This window comes from Hevea brasiliensis, chromosome 10, assembly GCF_030052815.1.
Source record: "Hevea brasiliensis isolate MT/VB/25A 57/8 chromosome 10, ASM3005281v1, whole genome shotgun sequence".
In the NCBI taxonomy this organism is placed as follows: Eukaryota; Viridiplantae; Streptophyta; class Magnoliopsida; order Malpighiales; family Euphorbiaceae; genus Hevea; species Hevea brasiliensis.
In genome coordinates this window covers 399,744-421,004 of record NC_079502.1, presented here as the reverse complement: position 1 = coordinate 421,004, position 21,261 = coordinate 399,744, and the positions used below count along the sequence as shown (strand labels likewise).

The 21,261-nt window shown below is 36.6% G+C and overlaps 1 protein-coding gene and 1 non-coding gene across 2 annotated transcripts; both read right to left on the bottom strand.

Annotated features, from left to right (window-relative positions):
* Positions 1-1,480: 1,480 nt before the first annotated feature.
* LOC131169960 (small nucleolar RNA R71) lies at positions 1,481-1,588 on the bottom strand. Its single transcript, XR_009140904.1, has one exon. It is a non-coding gene; the product is annotated as a small nucleolar RNA R71 (small nucleolar RNA).
* Positions 1,589-17,777: 16,189 nt separating this feature from the next.
* LOC131169621 (protein SIEVE ELEMENT OCCLUSION B-like) lies at positions 17,778-20,845 on the bottom strand. Its single transcript, XM_058128799.1, has 7 exons — positions 20,550-20,845; positions 20,413-20,469; positions 19,842-20,284; positions 19,657-19,763; positions 19,445-19,566; positions 18,875-19,345; positions 17,778-18,668 (listed from the first exon to the last, which is right to left on the bottom strand). The coding sequence occupies exons 1-7, from the start codon at positions 20,781-20,783 to the stop codon at positions 18,033-18,035; spliced, it is 2,070 nt and encodes a 689-aa protein (XP_057984782.1). The 5' UTR covers positions 20,784-20,845; the 3' UTR covers positions 17,778-18,032.
* Positions 20,846-21,261: the final 416 nt, after the last annotated feature.

Here is a 21,261-nt window from a genome sequence, read left to right as displayed (position 1 = left end):
GGGTTGTAATATTTGAGATATTTTGTAGATCTTGATTGGGTAATCCATATTTTGTGGTCTTAATGAGTTTTATTCATTTCTTGTATGCTTAATGACATGCTTAGTGTAGGATCCCATTAAGTGATGTTCTTAATCCATGGTTGAAGCACCGAAAGGAGAAGGCCTTGTGATAGATAATCAAGAAATTGGACTTAATTAACTTAGACCTAGAAATAGGCTAAGGATTAAGAGGATTCACAGATTAATTAAAGAACTTAATGGGTCTTAATTAATTCTAACTCCACGAAAGTAGGATTAGTTTGATTAAGGCACTCTTTGTCTCACTCGAAAGGGAATTCAAAGGATTTAAGAATTAATCTCCTTAAAACCCATTAGTTTCATAAGATTGGATAACCAATTTAAAATCCCAAAATAGCTCGAATATGAAATCCCGAACTCCGGAATCACCTTTTTACCATTATTAATTTTCAATTGAATTTAATTGCTTGCCATTTTCAATATTGCCATATTTGAACTCGCTTATTTCAATTTGATGCAATTTTAGTTTAACGCAATACATTGTTAAATAGAATATTGATTTTGCACATATAGATTTTACGCTCCATTACTCATCAATTCACTTCTTTAATTTCATAGATACTTTGATTTAGTCAACTTTTATATCGAAAATTCAATCATTAACACAACTCCTCATGGGATCGATATTTTTCTATACTACTTATGAATTCGTGCACTTGCGGTAGGGACGCATCAAGTTTTTGGCGCCGTTGCCGGGGAGTTATTTGTTTAAGATTGAATTCTTGATCATTTTAGTTGTTTTTAGTTTTATCTTTGTTATCTTTTCATTTTGTGTTTGTTTGTTCTTTTTCAGGTACTTTTAATCTTTTATGAGAAGAGCTAGAAGCTCAAGTGATACATCCTTATTGTTCAATCCTGAAATAGAGAAATTTTGTAAGGCCAACAAGAAAGAAACCGTAAGAAGGAAGGAAGCTTTGAGAGAGATGAATTAGAAGCGGATATGGTGATGAAAGAATTAGAATTGGTGGTGGTAATGCTGGAAATGGTAAAAACAATGAATATGAAGCCCAATGAGATGAAGTTGTTAATGCAAACGTGCCTAGGTGTAGTTTGATGGATCATGCTTTTCCTCGTTTTGATGACTTGAGGGAGAGCATAGCAAGACCAAGGATTGATGCAAATAGTTACAAGATGGATTTTGGAGTTCTTCAAATGATTCAAAATTCTCAATTTGGAGGACATCCTTCTGAAAATCCACACACACACCAAGAAGTTTGCTATGATTTGTGACATGCAAAAACAACCTGGAGTGTCTGATGATGCAGCAAGATTGAAGCTATTCCCATTCTCTTTGAAAGATAGAGCACTGGATTGTCTTGATTCTTTACCTCACAACTCCATCACAAATTGGGAGCAACTCATCGATGCATTTCTTGCACAATATTTTCCACTGAAAAACTCAAGAGCCGAGGAATCAAATGACAACTTTCAGACCAAGAGAAGATGAAACTCTTTATGAATCATGGATGAGATGGAAGGAATTAGAGAGATTATGCCCACATCATGCCATTCCAAAATGGATGATAAATCAGAATTTTTACACCAATGTCACTTCTGCAATCAGAGGGATTATTGATGCTCAAACAGAGGAGAATTTATTATTAAGCATGAAGATGAAGCTTATGAGTTGGAGAAAATTGCAAAGAACACTCATCTTTGGAGTAGTCCAAGAGGACCAGCTCAAACTCAAAAGAGGCAAGCTGCTGGAATGTATGACCTTGACCCATTCAACATGATTAATGCAAAATTTGATGCACTTACAAATGTCCTTGCTAAGAAGATGGAAGATTTGAGTATGTTGGTTAGTTCATCATCATCAGCTGGAAGTTCACAACAAGTGGCTTATGCAGAGGAAACAACCACCGTGGAGTAGATTATGGAGAACAAGCAAGATATGTTGGTAATTATGGAAACAAGCAAATGGGGAATCCTTATTCTCAAACTTACAATCCAACTTGGAGGAATCATCCCAACTTTTCATGGGGACATCAGCAAAATCAAGTTCAAAATCAGAATTTTCAACCACAACAAAGAACAAGGAGTTCCATATCAAGAAAATAGGCAACCACCGCCTAATTTTCATGAAAAATATGAACCCTCCACCAAAACAAAGAAGAACGAAATTCCACCATCAAGCTTTATTACAATGATACTTGCTAACCAAAATAAGCATGATGAGGAGATGAGAGAGGTGAAAGCAAGGTGGAACAGATGCAAACACACAATGAATCTTTGGAAAACCAGATTGCACAACAAGCATCCTCCTCAAGTGCCAAGTCTTTTGGAAAGCTTCCAAGTCAACCAGAAAATCCAAGAGAGCATGTCAAGCTATTACTTTAAGAAGTGGAAAAGTTATAAATGATGAGAAGAGTGAAACAGTGAGAAGAGAGAAAATGAAAAAGGAACCGATGGGAGTGAAAAACAAGAGAGTGCAGAAAAATGTAAAGAGGAAATTGAAGAGAAGGAAGAGAAATATATACCTCCTGAACCCTACAAGCCACAGCTTCCCTTTCCACAAAGATTTCACAAAGCCAAGCTTGATAGGCAATTTGGGAAGTTCTTAGAAGTTTTGAAGAAACTTTACATAAATGTGCCTTTTGTTGATGCTCTTTCACAAATGCCCTCTTATGCAAAATTCTTGAAAGAAATTCTCTCAAACAAGAGGAAACTTGAAGATGATGAAACTGTAGCTTTGACAGAAGAATGTAGTGCTATCCTCCAAAGGAAACTTCCTCCAAAGCTTAAGGATCCAAGGAGTTTTTCAATTCCATGCCACATTAGAGAGTCTTGTTCTACAAAAGCCTTATGTGATTTAGGGGCTAGTGTTAGCCTTATGCCCCTTTTCAATTCCAACCCACATTTCTCTTCAGTTAGCTGACAGATCAATTAAGTATCCTGAAGGGATTTTGGAGAATGTGCCTCTGAAGGTTGGGAAGTTCTACATACCTGTTGACTTTGTCATCTTGGACATGGAGGAAGATTTTAATATCCCAATCATCTTGGGAAGGCCTTTCCTGGCTACAGCAGGAGCATTGATTGATGTTAAGGGAGAAAAATTAACTCTTAGGGTTGGTGAAGAGCAATTGGTTTTCAATATTAATAATACTATGAAAAAGCATCATTCTGAAGCTGATACTTGCTTGAGAGTTGATATTATTGATGAGCTGGTTGAAGAACACTTCAGAAAGAAATATCCAGAAGATCCACTTGAAAATTGTTTGGTTCATGGAGGAGGCATAGATTATGACAACTCTCATGTAGCTGCATATGCTCAACACTTAAAGGGAAGTCCACCATTCATTTCTGCTCCAGTTTTTCAACTCACACAAAAGGAAAAAGTCGAATCTAAGCAACCATCATTCAAGGAAGAAGATGCACCTAAGGTAGAACTTAAGCAACTTCCTTCTCAGCTCAGGTATGAATTTCTTGGCACCAATAACACTTATCCAGTAATTGTAAATGCAAATTTGAGTACATTAGAGGCTGATAAGTTGTTAAGAGTGTTGAGACAATTTAGGAAAGTTTTGGGATACACCATAGATGACATTAAGGGAATAAGCCCACACTTTTGCATGCATAGAATCAGTTTGGAAGAAAATTGTAAACCATCTATTGAACATCAGAGGAGGTTGAACCCAAATATGAAAGAAGTTGTTTAAAAGTATATTTTGAAGTGGCTTGATGCAGGTATAATTTAGCCTATCTCATATAGTACTTGTGTGAGCCCAGTAGATGTTGTCCCAAAAATGGGTGGTATGACAGTTGTCAAAAATGAAAATAATGAATTAATTCCCACCGTAATGCTGACTAGTTGGCGAATGTGCATAGATTACAGAAAATTAAATGTTGCCACTAGAAAAGATCATTTTCCACTTCCCTTCATTGATCGATGTTGGAAAGACTAGCTAGGCATTCTTACTTTTGCTATTTAGATGGATATTCGTGTTTTTTCAAATCCCTATCCATCCAAATGATCAAGAGAAAACCACTTTTACTTGTCCATATGGAACCTTTGCTTATAGAAGGATGCCATTTGGGTTGTGTAATGCACCACCACTTTTCAAAGGTGCATGATGGCAATTTTCTCGATTTCATTGAAGACATAATGGAAGTTTTTATGGATGATTTCTGCTTATGGATCTTCATTTGATATATGCTTGGCTAACCTTTTTAAAATTTTGCAGATGTGCGACATCTGACCTTGTGTTAAATCGGGAAAAGTGTCATTTTATGGTCCAGAAGGGATAGTGCTTGGACATTTGGTGTCTAATAGAGGAATAGAGGTTGATAAAGCCAAAGTTGAAGTGATAGAGAAGATGGCTCCTCCTACCAATGTCAAGGGAATTGAAGTTTCCTAGGACACGCTGGTTCTACAGACGCTTTATTAAGGATTTTTCTAAAATAGCTAAACCTTTGTCTAATTTGTTAAGTAATGATACACCATTTGTATTTGACCAAGAGTGTTTGGATGCCTTTTGCAGTTGAAGCAAGCTCTTATCATCGCACCAATCATGCAACCACCGATTGGAGCCTACCTTTGAAATTATGTGTGATGCTAGCAACTATGCAATTGGGGCTGTTCTTGGTCAAAGAAAGGACAAAAAGGCTTATGCTATTTATTATGCTAGTAGAACACTGGATGAGGCTCAAACAAATTATGCAACAACTGAAAAGGAATATTTGGCAATTGTCTTTGCATTGGAAAAGTTCGACCTTACATTGTTGACTCAAAGGTGGTTATATTTTCAGATCATGCACCATCGTGTATTTGCTCAGAAAAAGGAGGCCAAACCTAGGCTCATTAGGTGGATTCGATGTTACAAGAATTTGATTTGGAGATTAGAGATAAGAAAGGAGCTGAAAATGTAGTTCTTGACAATCTTAGCAGGTTGAAACTGCATGGGGAAGAATTGGATGAAATCCCTATTTTTGAGATTTTCTTGGATGAACAACTTTTCTCTATTGTTGCTAAACTACCTTGGTATTAAGACTTTCTGAATTAACTAGCGTGTGGAGTATTACCTCTAGGTATGACATGGCAACAAAAGAAAAGTTTTTGCATGAGGTGAAGTTTTATAGATGGGATGACCCTTTACTCTTTAGGAGATGTTGTGATTGTCTATTTAGAAGATGTATTCCTGAAGAGGATGTACATAGTATTTTGCATCAGTGCCATTCTTCGGATTATGGAGGTCATTTTAGCTTCTCTAAGTCATCTAGTAAAATTTTGCTAGCTGGTTTCTTTTGGCCAAATCTTTTAAGGATGTGAGGAAATTTGTGTTGGATTGTGATAAATGTCAAAGGAGTGGAAATTTGTCAAAAAGAGATCAAATGCCCCTAAATAATATTCTTGAAGTGGAATTATTTGATGTTTGGGGAATAGATTTTATGGGGCCATTCCCTCCTTCATATGGTAATAGATACATCTTAGTTGGGGTTGACTATGTGTCAAAGTGGGTGGAAGCTATTGCAACTCCAACTAATGATGCTAGAGTGGTAGTGAAATTTTTGAAGAAATTTGTCTTGAGCAGATTTGGAGCTCCTAGGGCAATAATTAGTGATGGGGGTTCCCATTTTTGTAATAAGCAATTTGAGAGCTTAATGAGGAAGTATGGTGTAGTGCACAAGATAGCTACCCCATACCATCCTCAAACTTCAGGACAAGTTGAAATTTCTATCAGAGAGCTCAAGCATATTTTGGAGAAAACAGTGAACAATTCTAGGAAGATTGGTCTATTAAACTAGATGATGCTTTATGGGCATATAGGACTGCCTACAAAACCCCTATAGGAACTACTCCCTTTAGGTTGGTGTATGGTAAGTCTTGTCATTTACCTGTGGAGCTAGAACATAGAGCATATTGGGCCATTTAGACCTTGAATTTTGATCTTAAGCAAGCTGGTGAAAAAAGGTTGTTACAACTTAATGAGCTTGAGGAATTGAGGATGGATGCTTATGAAAGTGCCCGTATTTACAAAGAAAGAACTAAAGTTTGGCATGATAAGCATCTGAGGAAAAAGGAATTCAAAGAAGGTGATTCAGTTTTGTTGTTCAACTCAAGATTGAAATTGTTCCCTGGAAAACTCAAGTCAAGGTGGACTGGTCCATATAGAATTTCTAAGGTTTTCCCTTATGGAGCAATTGAAATTTGGAGTGAAAAATCTGGGAATTTTAAGGTCAATGGGCATAGATTGAAGCATTACATAACTGGAGACCCAATAAAGGGAGCAAACTGTTACAAGCTCTCCAATCCCTCACCTCTTTTCAGTGAAATTCATGAAGAGTCCAGCTAAGGACTATAAAATAGCCCTCTTGGGAGGCATCCCAAGTCCTTTTATTTTGCTTTTGTTGATTTACTTTCATTTTCATTAATTTTGTTTTTATCTTAAATCTCCCCAAATTAAATTTTTGACATTGTTAAATCTTGTCCCTTGTAGATGTAATTCAATGAAGAAAGGCTGGTAAACTGATGGGGAAGTGATTCTTAACTTGAAAATTTTGTCCTTCAAATTTTCCCAAAAACTGATTGGTTTTTGCTGCATAACCTGTGCTGAAAGCTGCAATCTGGTTATTGCAGAGGAAAACTAAGTACATTCTGCAGCAAAAAGAGTGTCTGCAGCTAATGACTTGTGCTTTTGGTGAGGTTGGGTGTATAACTTTTTAATACTTGTGCTTATAATGTTAATATGGTGGTAAGTGAGTTATTTTTGCAGTTTTGAGCTTCTTTGGGTTATAGGATGCAAGGCAGAAATGCTGCATTTTCTTGGCAAATCTTGGAGAGTTCATTTGTGGTTAGATGCAACTTTATGCAGATTTTTTATGGAGTTTTATGTGCTGAATGTTGATTTGCAGAATTTGAGTCAAAATGGCATAGCTCTCAAAGGTCTTTTATGTAAGATCAATGTCTACATGCCTGTGTGATGCATTTTTGATGAACTTTGTATATATTGATGTGTTTTTGGTGAAAAATTCTCATGGTTTATGCTTCATGGAATTATATTTCCTCATTCTAGGGTATTTTTCACACTTGCAATCCATGTTCTATTGCATTCTTGATCTTGTTAAATTGTGCATAAGCAACTGCATAGCTTATGCAATCCTGCATAACCACAATTCTTGCCATTTTTCACCTTTATTGCAAGTGCATAAGGAAAGTGCATAGCTTATGCAACTCTGCATAGCCTAATTTTGTCAAATTTCACATCTCCAGAAACTTGCATAAGCAGAGTGCATGACCTATGCACATTTGCATAACCTCAAATTCTTCATTTTCTCTCTCTGCCAAAGCTTGCATAAGGAAAATGCATAAGTTATGCACTTCTGTATAACCAAAACTCTGAATTTCCAAACTTTGCCGAGGGGTGCATAAGCAGAGTGCATAACCTATGCACTTCTGCATGACCAGAAACCCAGAAAAATCAAACTTGCCGAGGGGTGCATAAGGAAGGTGCATAAGTTATGCACTTCTGCATAACCAAGAACTCCAAAAATACAACTTTGCCGAGGGGTGCATAAGCAGAGTGCATAACCTATGCACTTCTGCATAACCAGAAATCAGAAAATTCCAAAAGTTGCCGAGACCTGCATAAGCAATGTGCATAGCCTATGCACTTCTGCATAACCAAAGATTCTGAATTTCAAAACCCACCGCAGAGTGCATAAGCAGAGTGCATAGCTTATGCACATCTGCATGACCACCAACCAAAATTCCAAAAATTGCCGAACAGTGCATGAGCAGAGTGCATGACCTATGCACTTCTGCATGACCCAATTTTCTGAAAAACCACTTCTGCCGAGAGATGCATAAGGGGAGTGCATAACTTATGCACTCCCGCATGACTTCGCTCCTCAACATTTCAAGGGTCACCGAAACATGCATAAGGACAGTGCATGACCTATGCACTTGTGCATAAGCCATTTCTCTGAAGTTTAAATCATTCTGAAACATGTACAAAAGAGTGCACAGGTTATGCATAAATCATTTTCCCCTTATGCAGTCTCTTACAAACCCGATTCAAATTCATTTTCGGCAAACAAAACTTCCCACCTCCACTTCCCGACTCTTCACCCCACGACCGCCCTTCAACCTCCATTCCTTCCGGCATTCTCGCCGTCTCTCTCCCATCTTCTCCACTAGCACTCTCATCACGAAAACCCTAAATTCCCCCTTACATTTTCATTTCCCCCTATCTCTTCTCCATCGGCAATGGATTCCCCTCCACATTCCCGCCCCGCCTCTCCTCTCGAAGTCTCTCCATTGTCATCGATACACCCCACTTCCAATCCTCCACCACAAACGACACCCCCACCACCTCCCCCAACCACATACAAACGCAAAATCCGGTCCAAATCTGTGCGACCAATGTCCTCTGCTCCCCCTCTGTCCAAACGCAAAGACCCACCCACCCCATTGTCGGAACCGCCTCCCAAAAAGCCAAAAGCTCCAGCCTCTACACCCTCTTCCAGCAAAAAGACAATTTCGGCAACCTCATTTGTATCAAAGCTACCCTGGCCTCTCCCTGATACAATTCAAAAAGCAGCTTTTAAGCGCCTTAAGGATAGGAAGGTACAACCCACTAGGTATATATCTGCTGATGCTTTACAATCTCTTGGCTTATTTGACAATGTAGTTACATTTCTTGATGGTATGGGTTGGATAGAATTTGTGCATAAGCAAGAGGTAGTTTATCCAATTCTAGTTTTGGAGTTTATTTCTTCATTCTCTGCTACCCTCAATTTGCATGATGTAGACCATAAGCCAATTATGAAATTTAGATGCTTGGGGCAAAATAGAGAACTGTCATTAGACCAATTTCATAGCATTTTTGGTTTTGCAATTGATGGGTTATTTAGAGTACCACATACTGGAGTAGAGGTAGCCAACAAGGGCATTTGGAATCCTGCCCAATTTTGGAGAATCATAACAAACCAACCTCAAACTTTCTCTGCTGGAAGATCCAAAACATCCCAAATCCTTGACCCTGCACTTAGGTTTATTCATAGGCTGATGGCTAGCACCATATTGGGCAGAGGGACTAGTTCGTGTCGTGGGAAAATCTGAACTATTTATGTTATGGTGTGCATTTCACAAAGTTAAGGTATCTCCTGGTTACTTCTTTTGTGAACATGTGCTGCATATTGCCACCAAATCCATAGGTGACATTGTTTTGGGTGGGCTTATCACTGTCATAGCCAAGCATTTTGGTTTTAATCCTGCAGAGCACTCAATACCAGCACTCGAGGACACTTCATATTTTGATACTGCACACTTAACCAAAACAGGGTTCAATCTGTCATGTTTTGATACTGTCCACCCTGCAGCAGAAACTGAGCCTATTGCACAACCAGAAACCCAACCTTTCACACCAGTCCCACAGCACCCTACTACACCTACCCCACCCCCTCAGCCTACACAGGACATCCCAGCAGCCTCTGATCAGCCCATACCTCCTACAGCTGAACCTTCCTCATCCACAGCACCTCCTGCATTCAACACTAAAGCCTTATTCACCTATCTTGAAAGGCTTAGTGATGATATATTCTTTGTGGATAGGAAGCTTGACACTGGTCTTGATACACTCAAGGATCGTCATGATCAACTATTTGACCTTGTCATGGAAACCAGGGACAAACAGAAAGAACTGAAGGAGATGGTGAAGCAACTCATGATCTTTTTGGGCATGCCACCCCCACCTCCATCACCTCCTCCAGCACCATCTTTTCGACAGCCGGCAGCAGCCACAAGCCCCTTAGCAACATCCTTGGACAAGGGCAAGACAATAGAACTAGATTAGTGTTTGTTTTACTTTTGTTCCAACTTGTAGGACTTTTCCTTTGTACATATGTTCAAACATTTATAGTTTGTTTTGGATTATGTTTGTTAGTTCTGAATTAGTTTGTTTTACATTCTGTTTTTCTTGAAGTTTTATTGGATAGCTATTACATTAGTCTTCTTTGATTTTTTTTTTATTGCACTTAATGCCCTTTTGTACATATTTGACCATATTCTGTATATATATTTCAATACTTCTACTGCTGGTTGTACATTTCCCTTGCCAATTCCCATGCAACAGCTTTTGTATACACTGCACAGGCTATGAATTTCCTCATGCAATTGTTTTGCCCAGCCTGTGCAACTCTTTCTGCTACTTCAGAATCGCATGTGTTGTATTCCCCTTATGCAACTGTCCTGCATAGCCTATGCAACATATATTGCCTCTTATGTAGCACCGCATGGCTTATGCACCTTACCTATGCACATACTCTGGACAGCACTTAACTCTGCATGACCTATGCAGTTTCTTATGCATCCCTTTATCTTGAATTCTCATCTGCTACATACCAGGTAACACTTTCTTATTGCTCTTAATCTTTCAAATTCCTGGTAATTACTATTTGCTTTGACTTTTGCTAATACATTGCATGAGACATTGAGGACAATGTCTAATTTTGAGTTTGGGGGTGCACATTCATTTTGATTTTTGCTTCATTTTTTTTTACATTTTGAGTATAGGAACATCTCATCCCATTTCATTTACATATATTGTAAATATTTTACATATACATCCATACATACATATACATAACACATTTACACACACATTATACATCACTTAGAAATTATACACTTTGCACACAAATAGATTTCTTCCATTTAGTTAATGCATTGCTAATTTTTAGGAATCATGCATCATGCATTAAAATCTTTTGCCAAATCCCTTGAGTATTGAAAAGTTGCCTATGAGAGTGATTTGACTCACCCTTTAGTCGGGTTTGTGGATTGAAAGTTCCTAAAAGGTGCAAGGTTTTGAAGTGTCTATCCCTTGCCTATATCTTCTTAGCCAAAAAGCCACCCAACTAGTCATTTGGAGATGGAAGTGTTTAGAGGGAGTTATTGGATATAAGGTAGTCAAATGATGTCTCACCAATCCTAGAACAAATTTTCTAAACCTTTCAAGGCGAAATACCAGCTTGTACTTGAAAAGAGAGATGATTAGGCATTCTTTGATTTAAACCTTCTCATTTTAAACCTTTGGCCCTTTTTCCTAATTAAAATTGACCCTTGCAAACCCCTTTTGAGCCTTTTTTATCCCTAATTTTTCTTGAATCCCTTATTGCTACCTAGCCAATGAACCAAACACTACAACCCTTTTCATGAGAATAATTATTTACAATATTAGGTACATAAAAAAAAAGAAAAAAAGAAAAGAAAAGAAAAGAAAAAAAAATATATCCAATAAAAGGGAGAAGAAATGCTTGTCACCTTGTAAAAGTGCTAGTATATGTGCTTTTCACCATTGTCATTCAAAATGAAAGAAATCCACCCAAAGTATTAAAAGAAATGAGTTTGGGGGTGGCAATGTTAGGGACAATCATCAAAAGAAAATGCAAAATACAAGTTAAAGTATCAAAAATGTCCCTCCATTTTTATGTGTTTTGTAAACTATGCTAGCACTTGACAATCCTCATTGTGTATTTCTCTCTCCCATATAAAAAAAAAGAGAAAAAGAAAAAAATATATAATAAAGTGTACCTTATGTTTCAAAATTGCAACATATTCTCATGCTTTGAATACTTTTTACCCATTTTTTCTTCTTAGCCTCTTTTTGAATCCCATGGCCCCATTACATCCATAAAAAGACCTTTGATCTCTTGAAAGTATTTGCTACATTAGTGGAGATAGGAGTGGGGAATTTGCCTATGGGATTGGAGAACTATTCATTCATTCATTCAATTCCATCATTCCATATAGAGACACTTTGACTATTGATTGTTCTAGAATTCCTTTTGAGCATGACCCTCTCTTTTGATTGGTTGGTTTGGAGATTTTGAATGATAATTGACTTGATGGCTAAGCGGTGAAAACTTGGATAAGCATTAAATTCTTTGCATTTTGAAGGATGGGTATATGGATTGCTGGTATGGCTGAAGGTGTGTTAAGTTACTTCAATTGGTAATTTTCATAACTCTTTGGATAAGGCACCCCTAAAAACTTTGCACCACATTTTAAAGTTTGCTTGAGGACAAGCAAAAGCTTGAGTTTGGGGGTATTTGATGCATACATTTTGCATAGTCATTTAGGTCTAATTTTATAGCCATCTTATTCTATTATTAGTTATCTTTAGCTAATTTCATTAGTAAATTAGTTAGTTTTTCATAATTGTTGATTTTGGATTAATTTGTAACTTTTACTTTGTTTTGTAGGAAAAATGGTGTTTTTGAAGGACTGAAGAGAATTTTTACCATTGAGGAGTGTCTTCTACAGCCAAAGATGTCAAAAACAAGTTTTCAAGCTGAAATATGCATTGACCAAATTGTGCATAACTTGCCGCATAAGCTATGCAGATTTGCATAAGGAGAAAGATCACTGTTCCAGAACCAGCCGAAGTGTGCATAAGGAGACAGCATAGCTTATGCACATTCCCACCTCCCTTATGCACCTTCACGGAATTGTGCATAACCTATGCACCAAGTCATGCAGTTTTGCATAAGTGGCCTGAATCAGGAAAGCGCATAAGGGACTGCATAACTTATGCATCCACTTATCTGATCCATAAAGAGCTCATTAATGAGCTGGCAGAAGATTCCCTTAATGTATTCCTCCTAGAACATACTATTTTAGGGCTCCATGTCAGAAAAATGCTATATATAGTCTCATTTTCCCATTTAAGGAAAGGAGCAAAAAGGAGCAAAGAAGAAAAGGAGAGGGGCTGAGCAGAATTTGAAGAGTCACCTTCACCTTCCACACCATTTTCAACCAAGATTTGCAGATTTCTTTCTTCCCTTATATTTTTCTACATTTCTAGTGTTTAATTTCTTACTTCTTAGCTTAGATTAAAGCTTTATTTCCATTTGAACTCATCATATCTTGTAAGCATTATGGATAGTGAGTAGTTTACTTTTGATTCTGGAGTAAGGGTTGTAATATTTGAGATATTTTGTAGATCTTGATTGGGTAATCCATATTTTGTGGTCTTAATGAGTTTTATTCATTTCTTGTATGCTTAATGACATGCTTAGTGTAGGATCCCATTAAGTGATGTTCTTAATCCATGGTTGAAGCACCGAAAGGAGAAGGCCTTGTGATAGATAATCAAGAAATTGGACTTAATTAACTTAGACCTAGAAATAGGCTAAGGATTAAGAGGATTCACAGATTAATTAAAGAACTTAATGGGTCTTAATTAATTCTAACTCCACGAAAGTAGGATTAGTTTGATTAAGGCACTCTTTGTCTCACTCGAAAGGGAATTCAAAGGATTTAAGAATTAATCTCCTTAAAACCCATTAGTTTCATAAGATTGGATAACCAATTTAAAATCCCAAAATAGCTCGAATATGAAATCCCGAACTCCGGAATCACCTTTTTACCATTATTAATTTTCAATTGAATTTAATTGCTTGCCATTTTCAATATTGCCATATTTGAACTCGCTTATTTCAATTTGATGCAATTTTAGTTTAACGCAATACATTGTTAAATAGAATATTGATTTTGCACATATAGATTTTACGCTCCATTACTCATCAATTCACTTCTTTAATTTCATAGATACTTCGATTTAGTCAACTTTTATATCGAAAATTCAATCATTAACACAACTCCTCGTGGGATCGATATTTTTCTATACTACTTGTACGACCCGTGCACTTGCGGTAGGGACGCATCAACAACCAACTGTCTTCTTTAAAAGACACAAGACACTTTTCATTTCCATTTTGAATATCATTCAAACCAAGCAAATATACATTTTCACTTCTAGGTGCAATGAATAATGTATAATCATCATCTAAACTCCTAATCTCATAATGTGAAGAATTAAAAATAACTTCGTAACCTTTATCACATAGTTGACTTACACTAAGAAGATTGAATTTCAAACCTTCAACTAGTGCAACATCCTTTATGCTTGGATTCTTCCTAATGGAGCCACTTCCAATGATGTACGCTTTGCCTTTGTTATCAAATCTCACATGTCTACCACTTTCCATGGTAAGGTTTGAGAATTTTTCTTTGTCTCCAGCCGTGTGCCTTAAGTAAGCACTATCAACATACCACTGTTGATATTCTTACCTACTTTGAAGGCATACCTGAAATTAGTTGACTATTTCTTAGGTACCCAAGCAAATTTGGGTCCTTAGAGACATTAGAAACTGTTCCTTTAGGTACCCATATCTTTTTCACCTTTAAGGAACCTTTCCTTATGGGACAATGACTAACCATATGACCATTTTGATTATAATAGAAGCAAATAATATTTGGTAACGAAGAAGATGAAGCTTTCACAAAGAAATTTTTGTATTTGCCATAATGCATGAATCCATCATAATTAAGACCATATTTTTAATTTGATAATCTTTGAGAACCAAGTAAAGTATTAAGAATTTTTGTGCCATTGGTGAATTTAGCTAAATCATTTATCAAAGATTCCACCTTGGCTTTAAAAACCTTGTTTTTCTCAATGAGTTTTTCATAAGTAGTTTTTGAATCTTTTATCTCCTTTTTCAACTCATCAAACAAAAGTATTTGATTTTTATAACACTTGTTTTCTTGTATAGCAATACTCATAAAAATATTTTCTGATATTAAAGAAGCAATTTCTTTGTTTAAAGAAGAACATATTTTTTTATAAACTTTGCATTCTTCAAACACATTAGTAGTGCATCTTCATATTCTTCAATACTAAGAGATTTAGAATTATTTATCTCATTGTTGCTTTCTCTTTGGTGAGAACTTTCTAGTTTATTCTCTTATAGAGCCATGAGACAAATGTGTGCAACCTCCTTATCAATTAAGTTATCACTTAAAGAGTCATCGCTATCCTTCCAGCCAGCAACTAATGCTCACTTGCTCTTGTCCTTTGAATTCTTCTTTTTTAGTTTAGGACAATTTGGTTTGTTGTGGCCAGGTTTGTTGCATTCGAAGCATTTGATCTCACTTTGATCCTTGCTTGTTTCACCTTTGGGAGAATACTTCTCTAGAAATTTCTTATATTTTGAACCTCCCTTTTTGAATGCTTTCTTGAATCTTCTTGCAATCATAGCAATATCATCTTCATCACTTAAACTATTGGAGTTATCACTTGAGGCAGCCTTAAAAGCTATAGTTTTCCTTATCTCATCCTCTTTGTTTGATTTCAAGGCAATTCCTTTGTTATAATAAGCACGCAAATCTAAAGCACACACACAAATCGCATAATCACATAGTATTGAAAAGAGAAGAAGAATAACATAGGATTTAACGTGGTTCAACTGCAAGGTCTATGTCCACAGGCAAGACAAGAGAAAAAGTTTCACTATGATGAAAAGAGCAAGACACAATCAATTAGAACTCTCAAACTCTAACCCTAGTGTGTTTCCCGAATATCTCACAACTCTACCGTAAAGGGTAGAATATTACAATATTTACACTGGTCCATACAGCGGGGGCATTGCCCCCGCACCCCCAACGAGATTAATGGTGGGCTTCGGGCCTGGGCCTATCAGCCCATGCCCTCTGCTACCACCATAGATCTCGCTTTTTTCCCGAATCGGGTCGCAAAAACATGAAACTTTCAGGTCATATCTCAATTCGGACCCATGAAAAACATATCCAAAAATTTCAAGCCATAAAAAATAACATCCTTTCTTTTTCTTTTCATCATCTACATTACTCTTATTCTTGTCATAAAGCATTTCATGAGCAATAAGAGAACAAATCAGCTCATCATAAGTGAATTTGGAGAAGACTTTGGTGTCAAAGATCACTATTACTTTTGTTTCCCATGATTTAGGTAGTGACCTCAAGACTTTCTTAACTAATTCTTCTTTAGTGAATTTCTTTTCAAGTGGTTTGAGGACATTATCCAAATCAGTAAATCTTGTGCTCATTCCTAAAATGGTTTCTCCAGGTTTCATCTCAAATAGCTCGTACTCTCAAACAAGTCTATTGGCTTTTAATTCCTTTATGAGGGATAAGTGACTTTAAGTTTATCCCACACTTCTTTTGGAGATGTGCAACTTGAAATACAGTTATATTCAGTTGCATCAAGTGCACTATGAAGAATATTTAAAGCTTTAGCATTTGAAGAAAATTTCTTCCAATCAAGTTCATTATATTCCTCTTCAAGTTTTTCTCTATAACCATCAGCATGTAATTCTAATGGAATTTTAGGACCTTTAACAATTCTTTGCCATGCTTCAATATCAACAGATTGTATAGAGTTTCTCATCCTAACTTTTCAAAAAGAATAATTAGAACTATTAAACAAAGGTGGTCTAGTGATAGAGTGTCCTTCAACTAAAGGTGCAAGGATACTAGCTGTGTTAAATGTGCCAGCCATTATAGGATCTCTTTAAGGTGTTCAAACCTCAAGCAAGGGAGACAAGCTTTGATGCCAATTTTAAGATCAAGCGCTTATCACTGTGCCAAAAGCTTAAGCTGTTAGTAGAGGCGCAACTCCAACTCTTTATAGAGTAGTAGCCCAAGCACCATGAACTGAAGAGATCTGGGCAGGATGCTGGCCCACTGGGTTATCCCCACCCAGTGCCAACAGATATGATTCTTAATTGTGAAGGAAACGAAAAGAAATTGAATAGAAAAAATAAAAGAAAAAAAAATCAAATTTCTTTTATATATGATGTTTAAATAAATTATTAGAATATAAGAGGAATATAATTTCTACCCTATATAAAAGGAGGGAGAATACTTATTATACCCTCATTTATCTTCTTATATCTAAGTTAATTACTCAAATATAAGTATAATGATTGTTTTTCTTTCTTTCAAAAACAAAATAATAATTTTGCCTTTGAGGTTTAATATTATTTTTGTCAATATCATTATACATTCATTGGCCAATATTCTAAAGATATAGTTAATTATTGATTAATTGATCACTTTATAGCATACAATTATGCAAATTGCTTGAATCAAATTTATTTTTAATTAACAATTTGTTGTGTGATATAATTAGATACAATTTGCTGAATATAAGTTAGACAACTTTCAGTCTCTGTTGGATCATAAACTGTGACCGGCAGTAAGACAAGTGAGTCTATTTACTAACCAAGGATCAATGCAGCTTGCAAATTGGGAAGCTCCTGCATCTTTCCCTTCTCTGAAAACAATCCAACCACATAGATGAACATCATCTAAAAGCTAAAAGTTCACAAAAGTGACCATGAACAGCTGAGAGAAGAGCAGAAATGATGGGGGAGATGTAGAAGGCTAATGAGATAATTTCCAATTTCCCTCCATTCTCCTCCAAATTGGAGGGGAAATCTTTTGGGTAAGATGCAATGAATTGAAAAAATGCATTTTTTTCCTCAATTCTCCTCTGGAGGAACCAAGGATATCAAGTTTTATTTATTTTTTTCTCTCTCTTTTTTTCAAAGGTCTGTTTGGTTTAATTACTGGATATAGCTAAAACATATAATATCCTCTGAAATTCTTTATTTCATTTGAAATATGCAATTTCAAAAGCTGCAAATTCTTGAAGTCAGATGCAACTTTAAATTCCATTACAATAGTTCTTTGTGGATGAAATGAGCAACTGAATTTCAGAAGAAGAAAAGTAAATAAAATATTGAGTCCTTACCCCCTTAATTAGCAATTACGTAGAACAAAGAGACACATATATTGTTAGAGGCTTAATACAGCCTTCAAGTTTTATTATAACAGTTCCTTGAAAGCACACCAAACTGGGGAGGTGTTTGCACTGAAAGCATTCAAGGTTTTTTGCACAACATACACAAGCACATACTTAGCTCGTATAGAGCTAGACTTAACATACACACAAGCACATACTTATGTGGAGACTGGTTAATCGTCCAGTCTAGACATTAACCACTAAAACACAGAATATCCTAAATTGCAATGCAAGAAAATTCTCGCATTAATTATTTATTTATTCTTTCAACGAAACACCAGATGGCCGGTGATCATCTCCACCATAACAAGCCAAGCTTGGTCACTACTCGCAGCAACGGTACATCAGGTACTTGCCCATTTTACGATCACAAATTGCGCATATCATCATCTCATCTGGGACCCTTGGAACAGTGGTGGGGAGAACAATGTGATAACAATGGTGTTTTTGGACCTTAAGATGTTGTTCGATCTGTTGGTTGAGTGCTAGCATAAAAGAATCAACGTTCGTGCCAGCTTTCCACCAGTTATTTATCCTTAACACATCCAGAACGACTTCTCCTGTGGCTTTCACCACTTTATGAGATGATCCTAATTGACCAAACACAGCCCATCCCTTGTAGCTGCCATTGAAGCTTAGCAAAGACATGACATCTCTCATGGTATCGTTTATTTTAGCATTCTTGCCATCTCTTATCCCCCAAGAAAAGATGCTTTCCAATCGGGTCCAAAAGTGCCAACTGTGTGTTTCATCAGCTTTCCAGTATCCACCAACCTTCTTTGCCGTGATGAAATCGAAAATGGCATTGTTGTAATGATCGATGGCATTGCTCTTGCTCACATAAACCAAATCTATGCTTATCTTTGTGGAATTCTTAACCCGATTTATCATAGTGGTGAAGTCCTCGATCCACTTGATGTCTTCTCCTCCGTAAAGGCATAAGATTGAAGCTGGTTTCGACTGATATATACACACTCATATTTTAATTAGTCTACTAAAAATACTTAAAAGCTAAATTAAATTTGATCAATGATATCTTGACTCAGTTTTGATAAAAAAAAAAAAGTTTTGAGAGTTCAAACTCCAATTGAAGTCTAATTAAAAAATAAAATTTATTATCTTATAAAAAAAAACTATTAATATAAATTATAGGAATGTAAAATTACCGAATCTTCTGGATAAATTCCTCCGAGAAGTAGATCCAGGGTTATCTGCAGATTCTGATGCCACAGTGATTTCTTTTGATCGTGAACAGAGAATAGGCTGAGCAAATCTCCTGATATCCACAGCGGGTCAAGAGTACGAGGGGTAAGGGATTTTGAATGTCCTTTTGGAAGCAGTGGCACCAGAATTGTCTCATTTGTGAATTTCCATACCTCCCTGATGTACCTAATGGCCACTGGTTTTATGATTTTAGGATTTCGCACTGTGTACCAAGGCATCAGGGATTGCAATGACGAAAACTCGCGTTCATTGAACTCGTCCACAATTGGAAGCCACACTATATGATACCTATTCTGCTCCTTGGTTTGCAGTTTTAGGTACAATTTAGTAAGAGTCTTCATTTCTGCATGACAGGCATCAGGACCAGATATGAGCAGCCACACGTTGGAGCCCTTTAGCGAATTAATATCGACCTGCATTTGTTTCGAAAAGAATTTTAAAACTAAAACTTGTAATACTTAACAAGTGGGATGCTGGGAAGTGTCAGAGTTGAAATTGGGTAAATTGCGAACCTCTTTCTTGTTGTCATGGCCTACCACAAGGGCTGTCTTCCCACCCTCGACGTCAAATAAGTCGCTGAGGATGGTATGGTCTTGGTATGTGTTGAAACGATTGATGAGCCACTTGTAAGTTTCTGCAATATCCCAATGGTGATCTTTATTCAGTAATTCCGAGAAGGGGTTGTTAAGGTCAAGTTAGAATGGCCAATAAAGGGCTTAATTACCAATTTCATGTTTGCGATGAGAAAATTTAACTTGCAGGACTTTCTGCATGCTACTAACTTTAGAAGCCAGCGTTTTCAGTTGCGATGTCATTTCTGCCATGGTGTTCCTGAAATACAGTAAATTGGTTACTGTTTTATTTACTTGGAAATAAAAAAATGGATTAAGGAAGCATTCCAAGACTTACTGATTTCTCAACCCAACAAGTTTAGCAATATAAGAGCCGCAGGTCACAACACTATAAATCGTCCAGTAGGTAGCTCTGGCTATTTCAGTCGGGGCAGATGGTTGTTCTTCAGCTTCAAAATACTTAGGATCTAGAACACTGAACTGGAGAACACATTTTATTACAGTCATTATGGCGTGGATAAGCTCATTAATTGCTCCAGAGAGATTTTGGGATGCACTGCCAATTTCCTTGATGAATTGCAGCTGCTTAAGGAAAGCCATATTCTTGGCAACTGGATCTGGAGTGTCAAGCTGAGTAAGCAGATAAAATTCACCATAATTCACTGCAAAAGCAGCTGCCACAATAACCAGCTTTTCATCCCACAGATAGTTTTGAAGTTCTTTTTCGAGAATCGTCATAGTTGTTTCTTCCGCATCTCTATCCGTGCAATTGCATGCTAGCTGTAGATTACAAACATGTTCAAAGATTCGTCAGTGACTCCAAAATCAGTAACTAAACTTTAATGTAATTATATGAATGAAGGAAGAATTTAATGCAATCATATATCATCATCGGTTATCAAGAAAACCTTGCAGCAGATTTTGTTTATGAGGGAAGCCGGTACTTCATGCACTACTGATTTTTCCTGCAAAAGAATAATTACTTTCATGTCAGTATTTCATAATTTTTAACTAATAAGAATGGAGAAGAGAAATTTGAACATACATTTGGAACATCATGATCGCTTTTGGGATTGTCATGAAGCAAGATTTTGCCAATGATACTGAATAAACCGTCAAGGTTATCAACTTGGCGACCCTGAGGTTTATGGGTTTCTTGAACTTTCTTAAATATTGCATCATCATCGGACTCCAATAGTTTCGTAGCCGAGAGGAGACCTTGAGTCACTTGAGCAGTCACTTGCTGCTTCAGCGAGGAAACGTTGGATAACCAAGACATGTTTGCAAGATTAGGGTGTGGATATGTGGAAGGAGGGTTATTATATGGAAAATTTACGGAGAGAGTCGGAGACGGAAGACCAAGTCTGGGACTTTGGGAGTCTTCAAATTAGCTAGCTCCTTGCAAAATGAGTTCCTCCACACCCTTTAAATAGGCATCAAGAGAAAAATTTTTGCCCAAACCGGATCTATCATAAATTTAAGACACAAATATTTAAGACTCATGTATTTAATTTGTAGATTTCACCATATATCTTATATCTTGGATCATAGTGAATCGAGTCTAGTTAAAAAAAAAATCCACATCAATAATAATGTGCCTCATAAGTAAGAATTATTGAAGCAACTATCCTATGTATAATTAGCTGTGATAGACGGATCAAATTTAATGAATTTTCAGATCATCTTAAGTTATATATCATTTTTCATTTATTTTATTCTACTCATTGAATTATTACATATAAAAGTTTTGAGTTAAT